The sequence below is a fragment of the Cotesia typhae genome, unplaced genomic scaffold (genome assembly GCF_013202065.1).
Source record: "Cotesia typhae breed Kobodo isofemale line unplaced genomic scaffold, CoteBio_Ctyphae contig_48, whole genome shotgun sequence".
In the NCBI taxonomy this organism is placed as follows: Eukaryota; Metazoa; Arthropoda; class Insecta; order Hymenoptera; family Braconidae; genus Cotesia; species Cotesia typhae.
The window spans coordinates 10,581,047-10,597,690 of NW_027423756.1; the positions used below are offsets into that span (position 1 = coordinate 10,581,047).

A 16,644-nucleotide genomic window follows, 5' to 3' on the forward strand; every position below is an offset into this window, starting at 1 on the left:
TTGACCCATCTCATGGATATTGTATTTTGCAATTTTTATCAGTTTTTAGTGCAATTAGTAATTTAGTGGTGTGTAAAACCTGTCAAAAAAAAGTTACTTTCAATCAAGCAAGTTCAAGAGGTCTAGGGTTCAAAATTGCTATTATTTGTGAATGTGGCAATTCGTATATTAATTCTGGACCAATGATTAATAACGCATTTGAAATAAATAAACGTATTGTTGCTGTGATGCGTCTATTGGGCATCGGAATAAATGGGATAAATTTTTTCTGTGGATTAATGGATTTAGCATGCAAATTTTACGACCAAACTTTTGCGGGATGTTTTACGAATTTACAGATTGCAGCCGAAACTGTTTGTAAGCTCAGTATGCAGCAAGCTATAAATGAAGAAAAAGAGCTTACATTAAAGAAAGAAAATTCGGAGACAAATTTGACTGTTAGCGGCGATGGTACCTGGAAAAAACGTGGCCATACTTCCCGTTTCGGAGTAGTTACGCTGGCAGGAAAATACAGCAAAAAAATTCTTGATTCATGCGTAAAATCTACATATTGTCAGAGTTGTGTTTTTTGGAAGAAAAAAAAAGATAGCGAACCTGAAGATTATGAGGAATGGCTATCATTACACGATGAAGAATGTGATGCCAATCATAAAGGATCTGCCTCAAAAATGGAAGTGGATAGTGTAAAAGACATGTTTGGTCGTTCCATTAGTAAATATGGTGTCAAATATACCCGCTATATTGGTGATGGTGATAGCGTTACCCACAAAGGACTTATAGATTTGAATCCTTATGATATTCCTGTTGCTAAATTGGAATGCTATCTACATGTGAAAAAAGAATGGGAACACGTTGCCGAAGTGTAAAGAACATTAATAAGAAATTAGGAGGAAAAAGTAAAACATCACAAAAGTTAACTGTAAATTTTATAAATAAACTCCAAAAATATTATGGTTTAGCAATTATGAGGAATCAAGATAATGTAGATGAAATGTATAAAGCAATCTGGGCAACATTTTATCATTTCTGTTCAACTGACAAAAACCCAAATCATAAAAATTGTCCAGAAGGCGCTGAAAGTTGGTGCGCTTATCGCCGCGCGGAAGCTGAAGGAATCACTAGTACATTTAAACACGATTACCTCCCACTGGATCCAGAAGTACAAGAAGCTATAAAACCTATTTATGAAGACTTATCTCGATATGAATTGCTTGATAGATGTAAAGGTAACAATACTCAAAACAACAATGAAAGCTACAACGGTTTACTTTGGCACTTTTCACCCAAGCATCTTCATAATGGCTTCAAAACTATTGAATTGTCAAATAATTTTGCAACTGCAATATTTAATGACGGTTATTCGTCAATTTTGAAGATATTCAATGTAATGGGAGTGATAGTTGGACCTGCAGCAAGAGATTTTGCGGCTCTTAAGGACGACACGAGAATACGAATCGCTGATTATCGCCAAAGGGCTTCTTCAAAAGAAGGTCGATCATCTCGAAGAAAAGCTTCTTCAGCTGAACAAGCCCTTTTCGAAGAAGAAGAAGGTGTATTATATGGCCCTGGAATAGCAGATTAGCTGTAAATATGATTTTAAACCACTTATAACAGTGGAAACGATCATTTTATCTTTAAACGCGTTTTTCTCGAAACAGCATTTTCCGAATTTGCTGCAGTGATTACTCAAAAACAAATGATCCGATCACTATCGAATTTTTTTACATGTTCTATATATAGTTCTCCATACAATGACCTATCGATTTTTTGATCTGATCAAAAATCGAATTTTCGCAGGCCACAAACGACCAAAATTTTAGGTAAAATTCGACTATTTTTTTAAAACGCCGCCATATTGTCAATTTTTGATTTTTTTTTTTATCGTAGGTCATTGTACAGACAATATTATCTAGTTTAACGAGATATTTTTTTAGATTTCATCCACGGAGAAGGCCGGAATCACTGCAGCAGTGAAGGACCTTTTTTTTCGCGCCGTTAGAGATCGACGATAACTTAAAAATATTTAATTTTTTTCTTCAAAAATTTCATTATGTATTCTTAAAACATGTATAAATATATTCTTAAAATTTTAAAATAATTGATAAAGTATTTTTTTTAATAAAAATTCCCAAAAATCACGTTTTTTTTAGGCCGTTACACTAGGTGTGCCCCTTAAACAAAACAAAAAATGAATTTTATTTTTACAAAAAATATTGAAAAAAAAAAAAAAAACACTGAAATTATTTATCTTGTAAATTTTATCAAAAATTTATTGCAATTTTTTAAAATTGATAGAAATTTAAAAAAATTATAATTTTAAATTGACCAAAATAAAATTTCTGTCAGATGAATTGAAATGTTGAAACCGACATTTAAGAGATGAATTTAGTGATTAGTACAGGTGCTGACTAGGACTTTGAAACTTTTAAGAACAGATGACAGAATCTGATGTCGTCGACTCAATGTATGATAAAGACCAATGCGTTTAACGATGCATTGTTTGCCGTGATAGTACGTAGCTGACTGCGCGGTTCACCGACTACAGAGTGACAAGTGAGTCAGCATGCGATAGTTTAAGATGATTGTTGATTTGCTGATGAAATCTAGCCGTCTATTAGCTCGACATTGTTCGATTTGTCTAACCAGAATCTAAATCTCCATCTGAAACTCAAAGCTCCCGATTAATCGACAGATAAAGAATGTCAAGAAGTTTATTACGTGAGAACGATAGAGACTTAACTTTTATTTATGGTGAGTGGTTACAAATCTCAAGGAAAATTACCGGACAAATCTAGATCCTAATGCTCTTGTAATCCTGTGAGATCACTGACAAAAACACCTTCAACTTCTTTATCTTTTTATATAATATGTAATATGTAATAATAATAATAATAATAATAATAATAATAATAATAATAATAATAATAATAATAATAATAATAATAATAATAATAATAATAATAATAATAATAATAATAATAATAATAATAATAATAATAATAATAATAATAATAATAATAATAATAATAATAATAATAATAATAATAATAATAATAATAATAATAATAATAATAATAATAATAATAATAATAATAATAATAATAATAATAATAATAATAATAATAATAATAATAATAATAATAATAATAATAATAATAATAATAATAATAATAATAATAATAATAATAATAATAATAATAATAATAATAATAATAATAATAATAATAATAATAATAATAATAATAATAATAATAATAATAATAATAATAATAATAATAATAATAATAATAATAATAATAATAATAATAATAATAATAATAATAATATAAAATGAACTTAATAAGTAAATCTTCTTTCCTAACTTTATTTATTTATTTCTAAGGTAGTTTTTTTTTTTTTTTTATCAAGACACAAAAATTGTATCTACTAGCTGGCAGTAATTTTTAAAATAAATGGAGATTACAGAAGAGTATTCAATTTGAGCTTTTGAAATAAATTAAATAGACCAGAAAACGAAATGACCAGCGGCAATTCAAACATTTTAAAATTTGAAATTAAATTTACAATTGTACTTGGTATTGCGGGGTGTCTTGGAGAACTGAGTAAAGACACGAAAAAAACCCAATAAAGTGAAATGAAAATAGGGGTTTCCACGAGAGCGAGATCGAGAGAGAAGAAGAAGGTATGTAGTAGTTGTGCAGAGGCAGCCTCGCGGGAACGGTTTATTTAAGCGACCTACGGTTTAACAGGCCGTCGTTCACCCCATGGAGTGGCATAACAACATGCAGATTGGCTCAACGAAATTAGAAAGATAGATGCAAATTCGCAGGCCACCACCCGTTGAGCCGACACTCCCGAGGAGACATCACAATACGCATAAAGATAAATTAAGAATTTAGTCCACTTTCTTTATAGTTTTTTTTTTTTTTTTTTTTTTTAATAATACAAACGAACAATATACACTGCTAGAAAAATTTATTAATTTTTTATATTAAATAGATTATAACAGTCTTATGAAAGATAGCTCTCTGTAAAAATAAAATGGATAGAATAGTTAGTATTGTAATCTCGGTATAGGAAATCAAATTTTATCAAAGTGAACACACAACACTCAGGTTTACACGCGGGAAAAGAGATAGGCATAGAAAACTATTGTGCGAACTTCATGTCGACTGATAAACGAGTCTACTAAATTGAGTCATTCCAACGCCTACACTCTGCTTCGTACATACATCCGCTTTAGGTATTATATTATATAACTCTAGGTATTATATAGTATGCATACACGTATAGTCATGCATGTATGGAAGAATATAGACAGAGAGTGATGTTGGTTATTTTGTCTCGGCTTAATATTTGATTCACTCTTTCTATTTATTATTTTTGTTTTCATTGTTATTTCGTTTTTTTTTTTTTATTTCTATTTACTATTTGATTCATTAGATAGCGAATCATGGCTGGTGTGATTTTATTAAACAATAGAAATGTAAACTTGCTGTGGGAGTATTGGCAGAAAAGAGTTTATGAATGTTCGAACTGGATCGCGGTTGGATTACAGACTCAATATCTTTATCTCCAATTCATCTACGTTATTGAAAAAATTATATTACATTTATTTCAATTAACAGTTTCGTTAATTTATTTTATTGAAAATTGATTTTTATAATAGTGACGTATTCTACAAATATTTTAGACTAGCTAATTTAATTAAAATAATAATAATAATAATAATTTCTTTGATTTCAAAATTAAAACAAATGTTGGTTGATATTTATTTATTTTCTGAATTTATCAGTACTTTACTTTATTCATATTTTTTATGTGTTTATTCCTTGAGTCAGCTATAAAAGAGATACAAATCTCGTTTGCGATAGGCGGAGTATTCGATTGCAAACGGAAATAAGTTGAAAGAAGTGTACACGTTTTAATCCAAGTCTTGAATAACATTAGACGAGGACGAAGATAAAAACTAAAGAGAGAATTCGGTATAGAGATATAAACAACAGCGAAAATCTGGTGCAGCAATTTCAGCTCTGCTCTGTTCTATGTTTCTCTTGAGATAGAAAACGTAGTAAGGCACCGAACCAGTACAGAAGTAGTGAACTGAGCCAGTACAGAAGATCCAGAGGAAAAAGCGAATCCTGGCGTATTCTGTTCTATAGGCAGAGTAGGTTGAATGGAAAGGGGATTGAGAAATAGTCACTAACAATTCGCGAGGTTTATGCGGGACTGACGTTGGAATGAGATTTACAGAGAAGGACAGCCGAGTTGATAGGGGCCACCCTTATTTAGTGCCGAGTGTACACTTGGTGATAAATTACCCGAGCTTTACTCCAAGCCCTCAACCCTCTAGATGAGACTTAAATGGGCCAAGAGATATATATTTATACATAAATATACAACTACTTTTTCTACTTTTTTATTTTTTATTATTTATTGCAAGGACATCGCTCCTATCAAATTTTTACTCTAATTACCATAAGTACTTACTTATTATTTATTTATCTCTTCATTCTAATAATATATTTTATTACAGTGTTATATATTTTTAATATTTAATCTCAACTGTCATCACATTTTTTCTCTAAAATTGACGATAAAAGACAGAAAACAATTTTTATTTTAAATATTTAATTTAAAAAAAAAATAAATAAATAAATATTGAAATAAAAATAAATAAAACGCAATAATAAAAATTTTACCATTGAATTAAGCGAGATTTGCATTATCAGCGTTGGCAATAATAATAAAATAAAATGACATAGTCCAACATATCCATAGAGTAATCAGGGATAGTTTTAGTGTTTTTATTTTAAGGAGCTGCTACCCCTCTAACAGGAAAGCGTACACATATCGAATCCCCATTTGCCAGATGATCACAGCGCATTTATCCGGATAGGTGAAAGCTCCAAACGGGTAATTTTGTCTGTGGAGTAACGGCTCTTGACGTCAGCAAGTCGTCGGATCACGAAAAGTACCGTAAAGTAGTCGTAGTCCTCTTTGGTATCAGAGTAGCAGCAAAAAGTTCAGATATAGAAAGAGCACAGAGCTGAGGAGTAGAAGCACAGTAAGTGTATAAAAGGACCGTTAATACTCGAAATCCGGCGCAGAGAGAATAGAGTAGAGGAAACGCGTGGCACCGGAGCCATAAAAAGGGGTGGAATTTTTTATCTCACTCTCGTTATCTCTCCAATCATCATCACAATCTCTCTCGGCGAGTCGCATTATCCGAGGACTTTTGTTAGTCTTGTCGCGGTTTTTTGGCTTCTCGTTCCAGATAAAAAAAAAAAAATCCGATGTCCTACGCCCTACGTCCTGTGGGGCTGTTTTTTATTTTTTACGTTCACCAGAACGAACGTTTCTTGCAAACGGGCGCAGCGACCACGCCTGTCTTGTGTTCTCCGTCGATAGATTGTCTCATCGGATCATTCCAGATTCGATCTACCAAATCCAGCTAAAAAATACAGATCTTTCGCCCCCTGAGCAATCTACTTGGCTTTTCATTCTTCACTACCATCATTTACGTTGTACTCATGAGACAAATTCTAACCGCTGATTTTATCACTCCGTTTTTTTTCTCCATTCTATATATGAGTTTTATCCACCCCAAGGACTTATAAATGTCTGTCAACATTTTATCATCTATTTTATTTTTATTAAACCTTTGAGTAATCGATCACACTACACTGATACAACAATTTATTGACTCTTAATAAATCCATGTATTAACTCCATAACCTTGCATAATAAAAAATAATTAATATATCTGATCCGATGGAATTTTCTATTAAAGTTATAGGGTAGAGAAAAGTGTCAATTTAAAATTTTTATGTGCACTTTTTAAACAAGGATCGAAACAGATATTGATTAAAAAATGATAAATTATGTTTGATCAATATTTATTAAACTATTTTGAATGTTAAAAAATCACTTGTTGACACTTATTAATTTTTTTTTTTTTTTTTTAATTGGAATAAGTAATAAAATAAAAAAAAATCTTTTGCAAAAAAGTGTTGAAATTCCATAAAAACATAAAACGGTCAAACAAAAATTAGTTTATCAAAATTGATATCAGTATGGTTATTGACGAAAATAAAGCCCGGAAGCTTTGGTTGCCGAAGCTTGCACTGCACACTGAAATCGAATCTATGGCTCGTTGAAATTACGTTTAGAATTGACTTTGTTATACGAGAGTGGGAGGAGTGAGAGGCGCGGATGTGATATGTTTGAACGTGTGATTAACGAGGAAACCGCGATGAAAGCTTGGACAAAATACAGACATCAAAACTGCCGGCTAACGAGCGACAGACGATATCGTTCATCTTTCGCTGCGCTTTAATTATCTTGCACTAATTATTGCAGAGCACAGCCCAGTAATTATGCTTTCTGGGCTCGTGTTATCGGAGACTGTTGTCCTGGGAGATAACAATCATCTCTTGCCATCACAATACCCAGACTATACCGTGTGATATTTAAAACTATCGGAATACATTATTATCAGAGGTGTTAATAATCATCGTTCATTATTAATTACTCATTTTTTCTTTTACATGGTAAAAAATTTTCAAAGTGATCACTGCAGAAATATTTTATTTATATTAGTAATGAAAAAATATCACGAAATCAATGACACTATTTTTTGTAGAGATTTGAAATATCTGTTAAATAATTTCATATAATTTTTTTTTCTTCTCAATATCCCGTCAAAAATCATAGCGTTCAAAATTTATTAGCAAATCATTTATACCTCACCAATACCAAAAAGTTCTCCAATGCATCAGATAATTTTTATCTGGCGTCAGTAATTTGTTCGGGGAGGAGAAGGTTGTTTCAATCAATCAAGCCGGATTGAGGCAGCTTCTCCTCAAAAAGTATAAATGGGTAGTCGCGATCGAGGTAAATTTTTATAAATTTAACGATAAAAACCTGGCAATTAATTAGAACGGTCTTTGGATAATTGCTTTTTCTCCCTCAATATCCTCCGGTGGGGAAGCATCGGGGGAGTAATGCGGGTGTTGGTGATCGACTAGCTTCTGGGGTAAATCAGAGGTCTATGGCATTTCTACCGGGCGGGCATTGTGGGGAAGTCGTGTACGGATATATCAGTAGCGCAAAAAATAAAAAATATGCCCGGGTAAATTGAATGTTGGTTAAATGGATGTACTCCGACGCTAAAAAATCACATGACGAACCAAATTAATTTAGCTGCTGAGATAATAATAATTTTTTAAAATTTATAATTGAGTATAACTTGATTAAATAAAAAATAAAATCTGATTTCTTTTTTTTCTCAGATGTACAGTAAGAGGTTACATTTAAATATTCTATTAATTGATGTAACGAATGAACTCTGTGGCATTTAATTTATAAAATGAATTTATTTCAGTAAAGTAAATGGAGGCTGTGGTAAATCAAAGTTAATTTATAGTTGATTGAATGATATTCAGTAATAGTATTTTCATTGGGAATGATGGAAGTTCAGTTCTATTTATGAAAATAGATATCAATTTTTTATTTAAAGTTAATTTTGTCACGGTATTCTTGGAATTGCTATTATAGTACCAGAGCACTCGATCCACTCGAGTGGTTAAAAAAAATTTAAGCGCTTGCAATTTTAGATTTCATTAAACTTTCACAAGTTAATTCCATTTTTAATACTCAAATATCCGATCAAATCATTCTAGAATATTCAATCGTAAATTTCATTTATTTTTAAGTGATTGAGCTTTTAAACGTGAAATTTATTTTCGATTAATCATAAATATTTCAGCTTTCAAGAGCTAGGATTATAATTTATAAAGAAGAAATTTTTTTTTGTAAATTGTCCTATTAAATATTGTGAAAAATTTTAAATTGATTATTTTATTTTTCGCAAGCAAATGAGCGAATAAAAAATGCAATGAGTAAATTTATAAATAATGACGCGGGATTTTCCGATTAATATAAAATAGCGGAGCCAACGTTAATTGAAAAAGACACTGAAGAATGTCGCGACAGATGATATGTAGGACTCAAATGCATTTCATAATTATGATTCGTGGCCCAATGTGTACACTCATAACTGTAGTCTCTGTCCTACGCAACATGCTCTCGCTGATGTTGATGGATTGTGCTGCGTTAACGTCGTATTTTATCATTACTTATACCAGCATGCGTGACACAAAGCATTTGCTAAATAAATCATGTTCATTTATTACCGGCCACCAAAGTTATTCATTAATATATATATATATAATTATAATTATAATTATTTTTGCTTAGTATGAATTAAATCTCTGCAATGTTAATAATTTAAAATCATTGTTTAATCGTTTAATATTGAAAAATAATTAATAGGATTTGCTGGTAAAAGATTTTGAATTATTATTACTACAGTAATTCTCTATAATAATATTTTTATAAGCTTCAAATCCTTTAATTGCTTTTTAACAAGCTATTTCTAAAGTAATATCAACATAAAATTTTATTTATATATTTATTATAATACAATAAAATCAAGATCATTTTTAAAGTATGTCTTTATTTTTAATGAATACTTGAGAAATAATCAATTTTTTTACAGATGTAATTTTTTTTTTTTTTTTTAATTATTGAACATTGATAGTTTGTAGTTATTAGTATCAATACTTGAAGTTAAGTAGAATCTAATATTTTTAAGATAAATAAGATAAAACTTTATTTTGAAGTTTTTTTTAGAACAAGAAGAAATTTTATTTAAATAAATTTTTATTTAAAATTTTTGGATGGTTAAATTTCAGAAAAAATACTAAAGAATTTTTTATTTAAATTAAAATCGAAATTTTACAATATTTACTCCGAATTCTACTATCATTAATCAACAGATAATAGCTGAATAAATAACAACGTGAATATTAGAATTCTTAAGCTAAATCTCGAATGCGAGCTGTGTTTCAAACATAATCCGGGAATTTTCTGTAGCTGAGACGAAGAGCAGACGTAGTGTATTTCACCCTTACTGATGTTCGAGTGGAGATGCATTAGAGCAATTGCAGAGTGGTCCTGAGAGGATAGCCAATATTAGGTGGCAAAGAGAGAAAGAGATACAACATTAATACATCCCTTATACACTCACTATCCTAGTAAATAGCAGCCGACAGTAATAGTAATAGTAGTAGTAGTAGTCGTAGATAGTAGTGGTAGTACTCTTCTCTGCTTAGACCACTTTGCCATTCCACTTCTTTATTATGTATGTCCTTTTACGGATGAAAGGTCACCTTGCAGAATATTTTAGATTGCTTTTACCTTCCTCATGACAAATGGACAACGATTTATGTCCGCTGTTTCATACATCCAATACATTTTTAAAATATACGTTTTCTTATTTTCAAGTTTCCTATATAATAAACTTCGATTCATAAATATAAAATATGATCATAAGTATTAATAATAACTCGGTGTTATTTTTTTAGACAGAGCTACCATCTCTGACGAAAGTCCGTTCTCTACAATCGCCAAGTTAAATTGAAAATTTCCGAGTTGAGCCACCGTCGATAAGAGCGCAGCAGTCTTATCCAACACAATAAAGTTCCAGCGTCTGATATTCTGGGATTTCCAGGTTTACATTATATCTGCGGAGGATGTTGAAATATCGTATGCCGTCAGTTGTACAAAAGATTCTCTTACCATAGTCACATTTGTCAGTAAATCAAAAAGAGTACTAAGTGCTCAATCTTTGAATTTCCGACTAATTGTGAAATTGCTCTCGGAAGTTTATTTCAAGACTTAAGATTGACTGATTGTGGAAATGGTTAAAGATAAAATCAGAGCGAGTTGAGATTGAAATAAAGACATAAAACTAATCGCAGATTGTCCCCACGTAAAGTTTTTCACCAATTACACTAATCATATCGCATCAATTTATCCATATCAGAATATCTTTCAGCCAGCATAGCAGCAGTAGGGCCTATCAACATAATGACCGTTGTTATTACATCCTATTTGTCTGTTAATTCTCCATACTCTTTATTTAATACCATATACATGTAGTTTGCAGCGTAACGTAGTACGTAGTTGTAACTGGGGACGTGTTTGAGGAACTTACTGTTAGAGATTCATATTACAAAGAGCATTGTCAGTCGTGCCAGTTGACAAGATTCATTTAGCTATTTCTCTTTCGCAGTAATGTCTCAATCTATATTGGTCCTCTGAAAATTTATCTCAGTAATAAAATTACCTTTTTCTTGAAATTATTCGCAAGGATTTTGAAATGACTTCAGTGAATAACAACTTCTTCTTCGCCTTCGATTTCAAACAGTAGTGTAGTTGTATTTTGTAACATACTATTTTCTAAGTCATTGATTTTTAGTGAAAATGGTAAAAGATCACGTTCAAATGCGTGAAGACAACAAGAAGACCCCAAACCGCGGCACGTGGGCGAGTAAAACCGAATTTCTACTCTCGTGTGCTGGATACGCGATTGGTCTAGGAAATGTTTGGAGATTTCCGTATCTCTGTTATCGCAACGGTGGAGGTAAGTCATAATTTTTATTTACAAATAATTTAAACTTGAAATTTTTTCCCCGGGTAAAAAAAAAATTTTTTTTTTATATCTGTCATCGCTGAATTGCAATTATTTAAAATAAATGTTGGAATATTTATACGTTATTATTATGCGAATCATCAGAATTATCCCACACTGTATTTAAATTAATTTGATACTATTTTTAACGACATCAAATTTAATTTATTAAAATTTATTTCACATACAAGAAAATCAACAATAACGAAATTATTTAAATTAAACCATGTCAATTTTTCAATAGAGTCTATATTTATCTTGTCACGTCAAGCTAAATATTAAAATAACAACGTGGTGAAAGTAACGAGTTACCCATTCATAAGATGTATTTATTATTATTATCATTGTTTTCATTACTATTCCCAGAAAATGATTTCCTGTTCAATTGGGGAGATATTATTAGATGTGATTTATTTATTTTATTTAATAATCTACACTGTTTTATTTTTGGTCTCCACTTGAAGTGACAACTCATTGTTTTTTGCTCTACAATAATAACAATAAAAAATACTAGGCAATAATAAAGATAATGTCGTATAAGTATTTTTAGATTTAAAATAGCCCAATTGAGATCAAGGCTGTAATTGATTATAACTCCCCTTAGGTGCCTTTCTTGTGCCCTACTTATTGATGCTCTTTACATGCGGGATACCCCTGTTCTTCATGGAGTCGTCCTTAGGACAATTCGCGGGAACTGGTTGCATCACTGTTTTTCGTATCAGTCCGATTTTTAAAGGTAAAACCGCAACAAAAAAAAATTTATAAATTAATTTTATTAATTTATTTTTTAAAAATACAGGAGCAGGGTTTGCTGTTGTTATTGTTAATGTTATATGCACAATGTACTACAATGTTGTTATAGCCTACCCAATAATGTTTTTGATAATGTCTTTAAGGAGTAAACTGCCTTGGGAAGATTGTGATAATCCTTGGAACACGCCCAATTGCATAAAAGTATTCTTTTAATTTTTTTTATAGACAATAAAGTGATCCTTAAACGCTTCGCGTTTGAGTGAGCTTTGTTTTCTTACTCAATGACTCAAGGACTATAGATCTTTAAATAAAATTTATTTAAAATTTCTGCTTTTGATAAATATTTCAACTTTAAGGATCAAAAACGTGTTTCTTTTTTTTCACGAACAAGTTTTTGGAATATTTTAGTCAAAGATCTATAATCCTGATAAAATTTTTTTGTATTAATTAAACAATTAAATTATAGAAATTTATTTATAGATCAACGATGCTCAGTTTAGGAATACATCAAAAATTACGGGGATATTAAAAAAAGTCAAAACTCCAGCCGAAGAGTTTTTCAAGTAAATTTTTATAAGATTTTTTTCTTGTAATTTATTTTATATGTTAATAAAATATGTAATTTACATTTATTTTTAGCTTACACATACTTCAAATATCATCAGGAGTCCACGAAATGGGTGGAATAGTTTGGCCACTATTTACTGCCAACGCCGTATCTTGGATAATAGTATTCCTCTGCATCTGTAATGGTGTAAAAAGTGTCGGAAAGGTTGTCTATTTTACAGCAACATTTCCTTTTATAATTTTATTCATTCTGCTAGTAAGAGGTGTCACACTACCTGGAGCGATAGATGGAATACTTTTTTACATCATGCCTAAATGGTCGGAGCTGACAAACTTAAGAGTAAAATTAATTCTAATTACACATTTATCGTAAATATTGTCATTTTAAAATTTTAATTTATTGAATACAATAAAAAAAAATTTTTAACAGGTTTGGGCAGATGCTGCAATACAAATATTTTTTTCTCTTGGCCCAGGATGGGGCGGAATTGTCAATATGGCTAGTTACAACAAGTTCAAGAACGACAATCGTTAGTAAGTGAATAATCAACTATTTTCCCAAAAACTAAACGAATTTTCAAAAAAACATTATTGACATTCTAGCGATTCCGTTTGGATCCCGATTTTGAACTGTGGTACGAGTATTTTCGCCGGTTTTGTCGTATTTTCCGTGCTAGGGTTCATGTCTTACAGTACAGGTCTTCCGATCGAAGAAGTCGCTACAGGTGGTCCTTCTCTAGCATTCGAAACTTATCCAGAAGCTTTAACAATGCTGCCGATCCCGCAGTTTTGGTCGATATTGTTTTTCTCGATGTTGTATTTTCTCGGGATGGACAGTTGTGTAAGAAAATAAATTTTTAAAATAATAAATAATGTAATTTTTGTAGACAAAATTAGACTAATAATTTTTCTAAATTTTCAGTTTGTACAAATTGAAGCCATCATATCGAGTATCACAGACGCTTATCCAAAATTCCAAAAACACAAACTTTTAGTTACCATGACATCATTATTTATTTTGTTCCTCGGATCGATTATGTTTGTTACAAATGTAGATTTTTAATTTACATAAACCAAGAAAGTAATAAAATTATTTTATTACTAATTTTTTTTTTTTTACAAATCAATTTTCCAGGGTGGAATGTATCTGCTGCAAGTGTTTGACTGGTATGCAGCGTCAATTTCCGTAATATCTATTTGTCTCGCTGAAGTAATAATTGTCGGTTGGATTTACGGTAATATAAATATATAAATTGATATTTTTTTCCATTTCATAACTTTTTAACAAATGCCGTTTTTTATTACCTTAGTATAAAATAATAATTGAACTTTATTTCCTTTATCAGGCTGCGACAACTTCGTCCGAGATCTCGAATTTATGCTCGGTAAAAAAATACACCTCTGGTGGCCTTTCGCGTGGAAATATGTCACGCCAATAATTTTGTCTGTAAGTTAATATATAATAAAGAAGTATCAATATTAATTCTCCGATTCCCAACTCCAGGCATGTGATCCGACTTATAAGCAAAAATCAATTTAACTTAACCTAGTAATGAAATTTGAGTAATAAACCGAAACGTCACCTGAAACCCTCATTACAAAACAATATCACTGATTTTATTTTTGTTTCTAGTTTATCTTCGCAACGACGATAATATTCAACACCCGAATTACGTACCGCGGTGTCCCGTATCCAGAATGGGCAGTTTATATCGGATGGTGCTCTTGTATGGCCAGCATGCTCTGCATCCCAGGATACGCAATTTATCATTTCATCACCGCCAAGGTATCCATAACTTTTTTATTTATTAATTCACTAGTTTCCGCTAGATCAATTTTCGATGTATGATTTTGTAATTAGTTACAAAATTAGCTCAAACATGCATACATACATAGATTAAATCAATTAAAAAGTTATGAGTTATAAGTTAGTTCGGTACTAGCTTAGATCAAAGTGAATATTTCTGCCGAATGAAACTGGTTAATTATTTCCTGTAATTAGGGAACCTTCAAAGAAAGATTCGAGGCCGGCATAAGTCCGACTCCCGATTGGGGACCTCGAGAAAAGCTTGACTTCGACGAATGGAAAAAATTCATCTCCAGGAGCCAAGATAATCCCTCTCAGCTGGCGGACATCAATGTTAATGTCTATAAAGTCACGAATCTCTAATTTAATTTTTCACCACCCAAAATTTATTAATTTTTTGATCTGTTAATTAATTTAAGCTGCTTCTATTTAAAAAAAAAAAAAAAAAAAAAAAAAACATCTGACACGTCGATTTTTTTATTGTTTATTGTTTCGTTTATTTACAGACCGATCCCATTTTCCTCGGCAATTTATTTGTTTGTTTATTAGATAAATTTCTGTTTAATTAAAAACTTACTCGATATTTTTAAAATTTAAACTTGAAACTTATAACAGTCATTATTGCGTTTTTTACAAAATGTCAGAGCTTGAATTTACAGCGAAGAAAAAAAATAAATCTATATTCAGTTCGAGTGTTGATTTATACGACAGACCTCTGAGGTGGTGGGAGAAAAAACCTATTAAATATGCGTAAGTGAATGAAAAAATGAAAATTAAAAATTATTGTGAGTTACCTTAAAGTTGCATTTAAAGAAGTTATACTTTAAAAATTGAATTTACTTTATTAAGTGATGATGAAGTTAATTGAATTGAAGTATCACTAAAAGTTATGAAAATTATTACAGAGTATTAAAGTTTATCTGGGATTTAAAAATTTATTGTGATTAATTTTTGAACACGCCAATCAGTAGGCAGAAAATTGCTGAGATATCACGGTCACGGAAGGCTTTTATTTATGTATAAGATCTAGATATAGATATGCATGAGAGCTTAAGCTTCAAGTCATACTATTAACTATTAGGAGTTTAATTCTCTCGTGCTGTACTGTGCTACTGGCTGTATTCACGAGTTAAGTGTAAACGATAAATATAGAGTATGAGGCGACTACAACTACGACATCACAGACGAAAACGGAAAGTACGAGTGACGAGGCGCGAGTAGGAGTTAAGCTTGCACGGAATATTATTCATACCTCCACTCTGTGAATCGATGATATCCTACCTATACTCGGATTTTCCCGACATTATTATGTATATATTTATTAAATGCACATTTTTAAGTTTGTTGGCTTTAAATTAATCACGCGAACTTTTTTATTCCAAGGAACTCGCGTTCTTGAGTGCCTTAAGGACTTCCTTAAGTTCTTACGGTTGAGTAATTTAGACTATTTACGTTCATTTAATAAAACACTTGTATGTCAATCACTTTGATTTTATTTCGCATTAATTAATTAATTCGTTTTTTACTCAATAATAAAATTAATAAAAATTTATTTTTTTTTTTTTTACAGAATTTTTTAATCAAGAGACTTTTTTTTATTAAAAGTGGATGCAGCAACTTAATTTTAAATTCTTTCAGCTTCAAAATTTGTCGGAAAATTTTTTTCCTTGATAATATTATTTTATAAAGCTAATTCTTATTATATATTAACAAATTTTTTAATCAGTGCATATAAAAAACAATTACTTCAACGAGGATTCGAATCTTGGACCTCTGAAAATTTTTTATTAACTTAAATACCCAAATATTGAAATTCTAAATACGAAATTTATTAAAATTATTTTAAAATCCTTTTATCAATATGCACAATAATAATAAGTTTTTAATTTTAAGACAAAAAAAAAACAATAAAATATAGTGTATATTGTATTTTTTAAACACTGCTCTTCTATTCAAACTTTTAAAAGCAACCGTGATA

At 30.6% G+C, this 16,644-nt stretch overlaps 2 protein-coding genes across 2 annotated transcripts; both read left to right on the plus strand.

The window, feature by feature from the left end:
• The first annotated feature begins 839 nt into the window (after window positions 1–839).
• LOC141529871 (uncharacterized) lies at window positions 840–1,988 on the plus strand. Its single transcript, XM_074246597.1, has 2 exons — window positions 840–1,584; window positions 1,935–1,988. Exon 1 carries the CDS (start codon window positions 842–844, stop codon window positions 1,580–1,582), a length of 741 nt encoding a protein of 246 aa, XP_074102698.1. The 5' UTR covers window positions 840–841; the 3' UTR covers window positions 1,583–1,584; window positions 1,935–1,988.
• Window positions 1,989–11,063: 9,075 nt separating this feature from the next.
• LOC141529635 (sodium- and chloride-dependent glycine transporter 1-like) lies at window positions 11,064–15,190 on the plus strand. The gene is made up of 12 exons (XM_074246274.1): window positions 11,064–11,491; window positions 12,144–12,275; window positions 12,339–12,493; window positions 12,773–12,855; window positions 12,932–13,199; window positions 13,290–13,393; window positions 13,463–13,700; window positions 13,782–13,910; window positions 13,995–14,094; window positions 14,206–14,306; window positions 14,493–14,645; window positions 14,862–15,190. The coding sequence occupies exons 1-12, from the start codon at window positions 11,332–11,334 to the stop codon at window positions 15,027–15,029; spliced, it is 1,791 nt and encodes a 596-aa protein (XP_074102375.1). The 5' UTR covers window positions 11,064–11,331; the 3' UTR covers window positions 15,030–15,190.
• The last annotated feature ends 1,454 nt before the right edge of the window (window positions 15,191–16,644 follow it).

What these genes read in the sequence shown, in the direction of transcription:
- LOC141529871 (XM_074246597.1), top strand. Translation starts at nt 842, where the DNA reads ATGGGAACACGTTGCCGAAGTGTAAAGAACATTAATAAGAAATTAGGA.
- LOC141529635 (XM_074246274.1), top strand. Translation starts at nt 11,332, where the DNA reads ATGGTAAAAGATCACGTTCAAATGCGTGAAGACAACAAGAAGACCCCA. An exon ending in CCAGCCGAAGAGTTTTTCAA is followed by an intron (nt 12,856 to 12,931) that starts GTAAATTTTTAT and finishes ATTTATTTTTAG; the next exon opens with CTTACACATACTTCAAATAT. An exon ending in TTCAAGAACGACAATCGTTA is followed by an intron (nt 13,394 to 13,462) that starts GTAAGTGAATAA and finishes TTGACATTCTAG; the next exon opens with CGATTCCGTTTGGATCCCGA.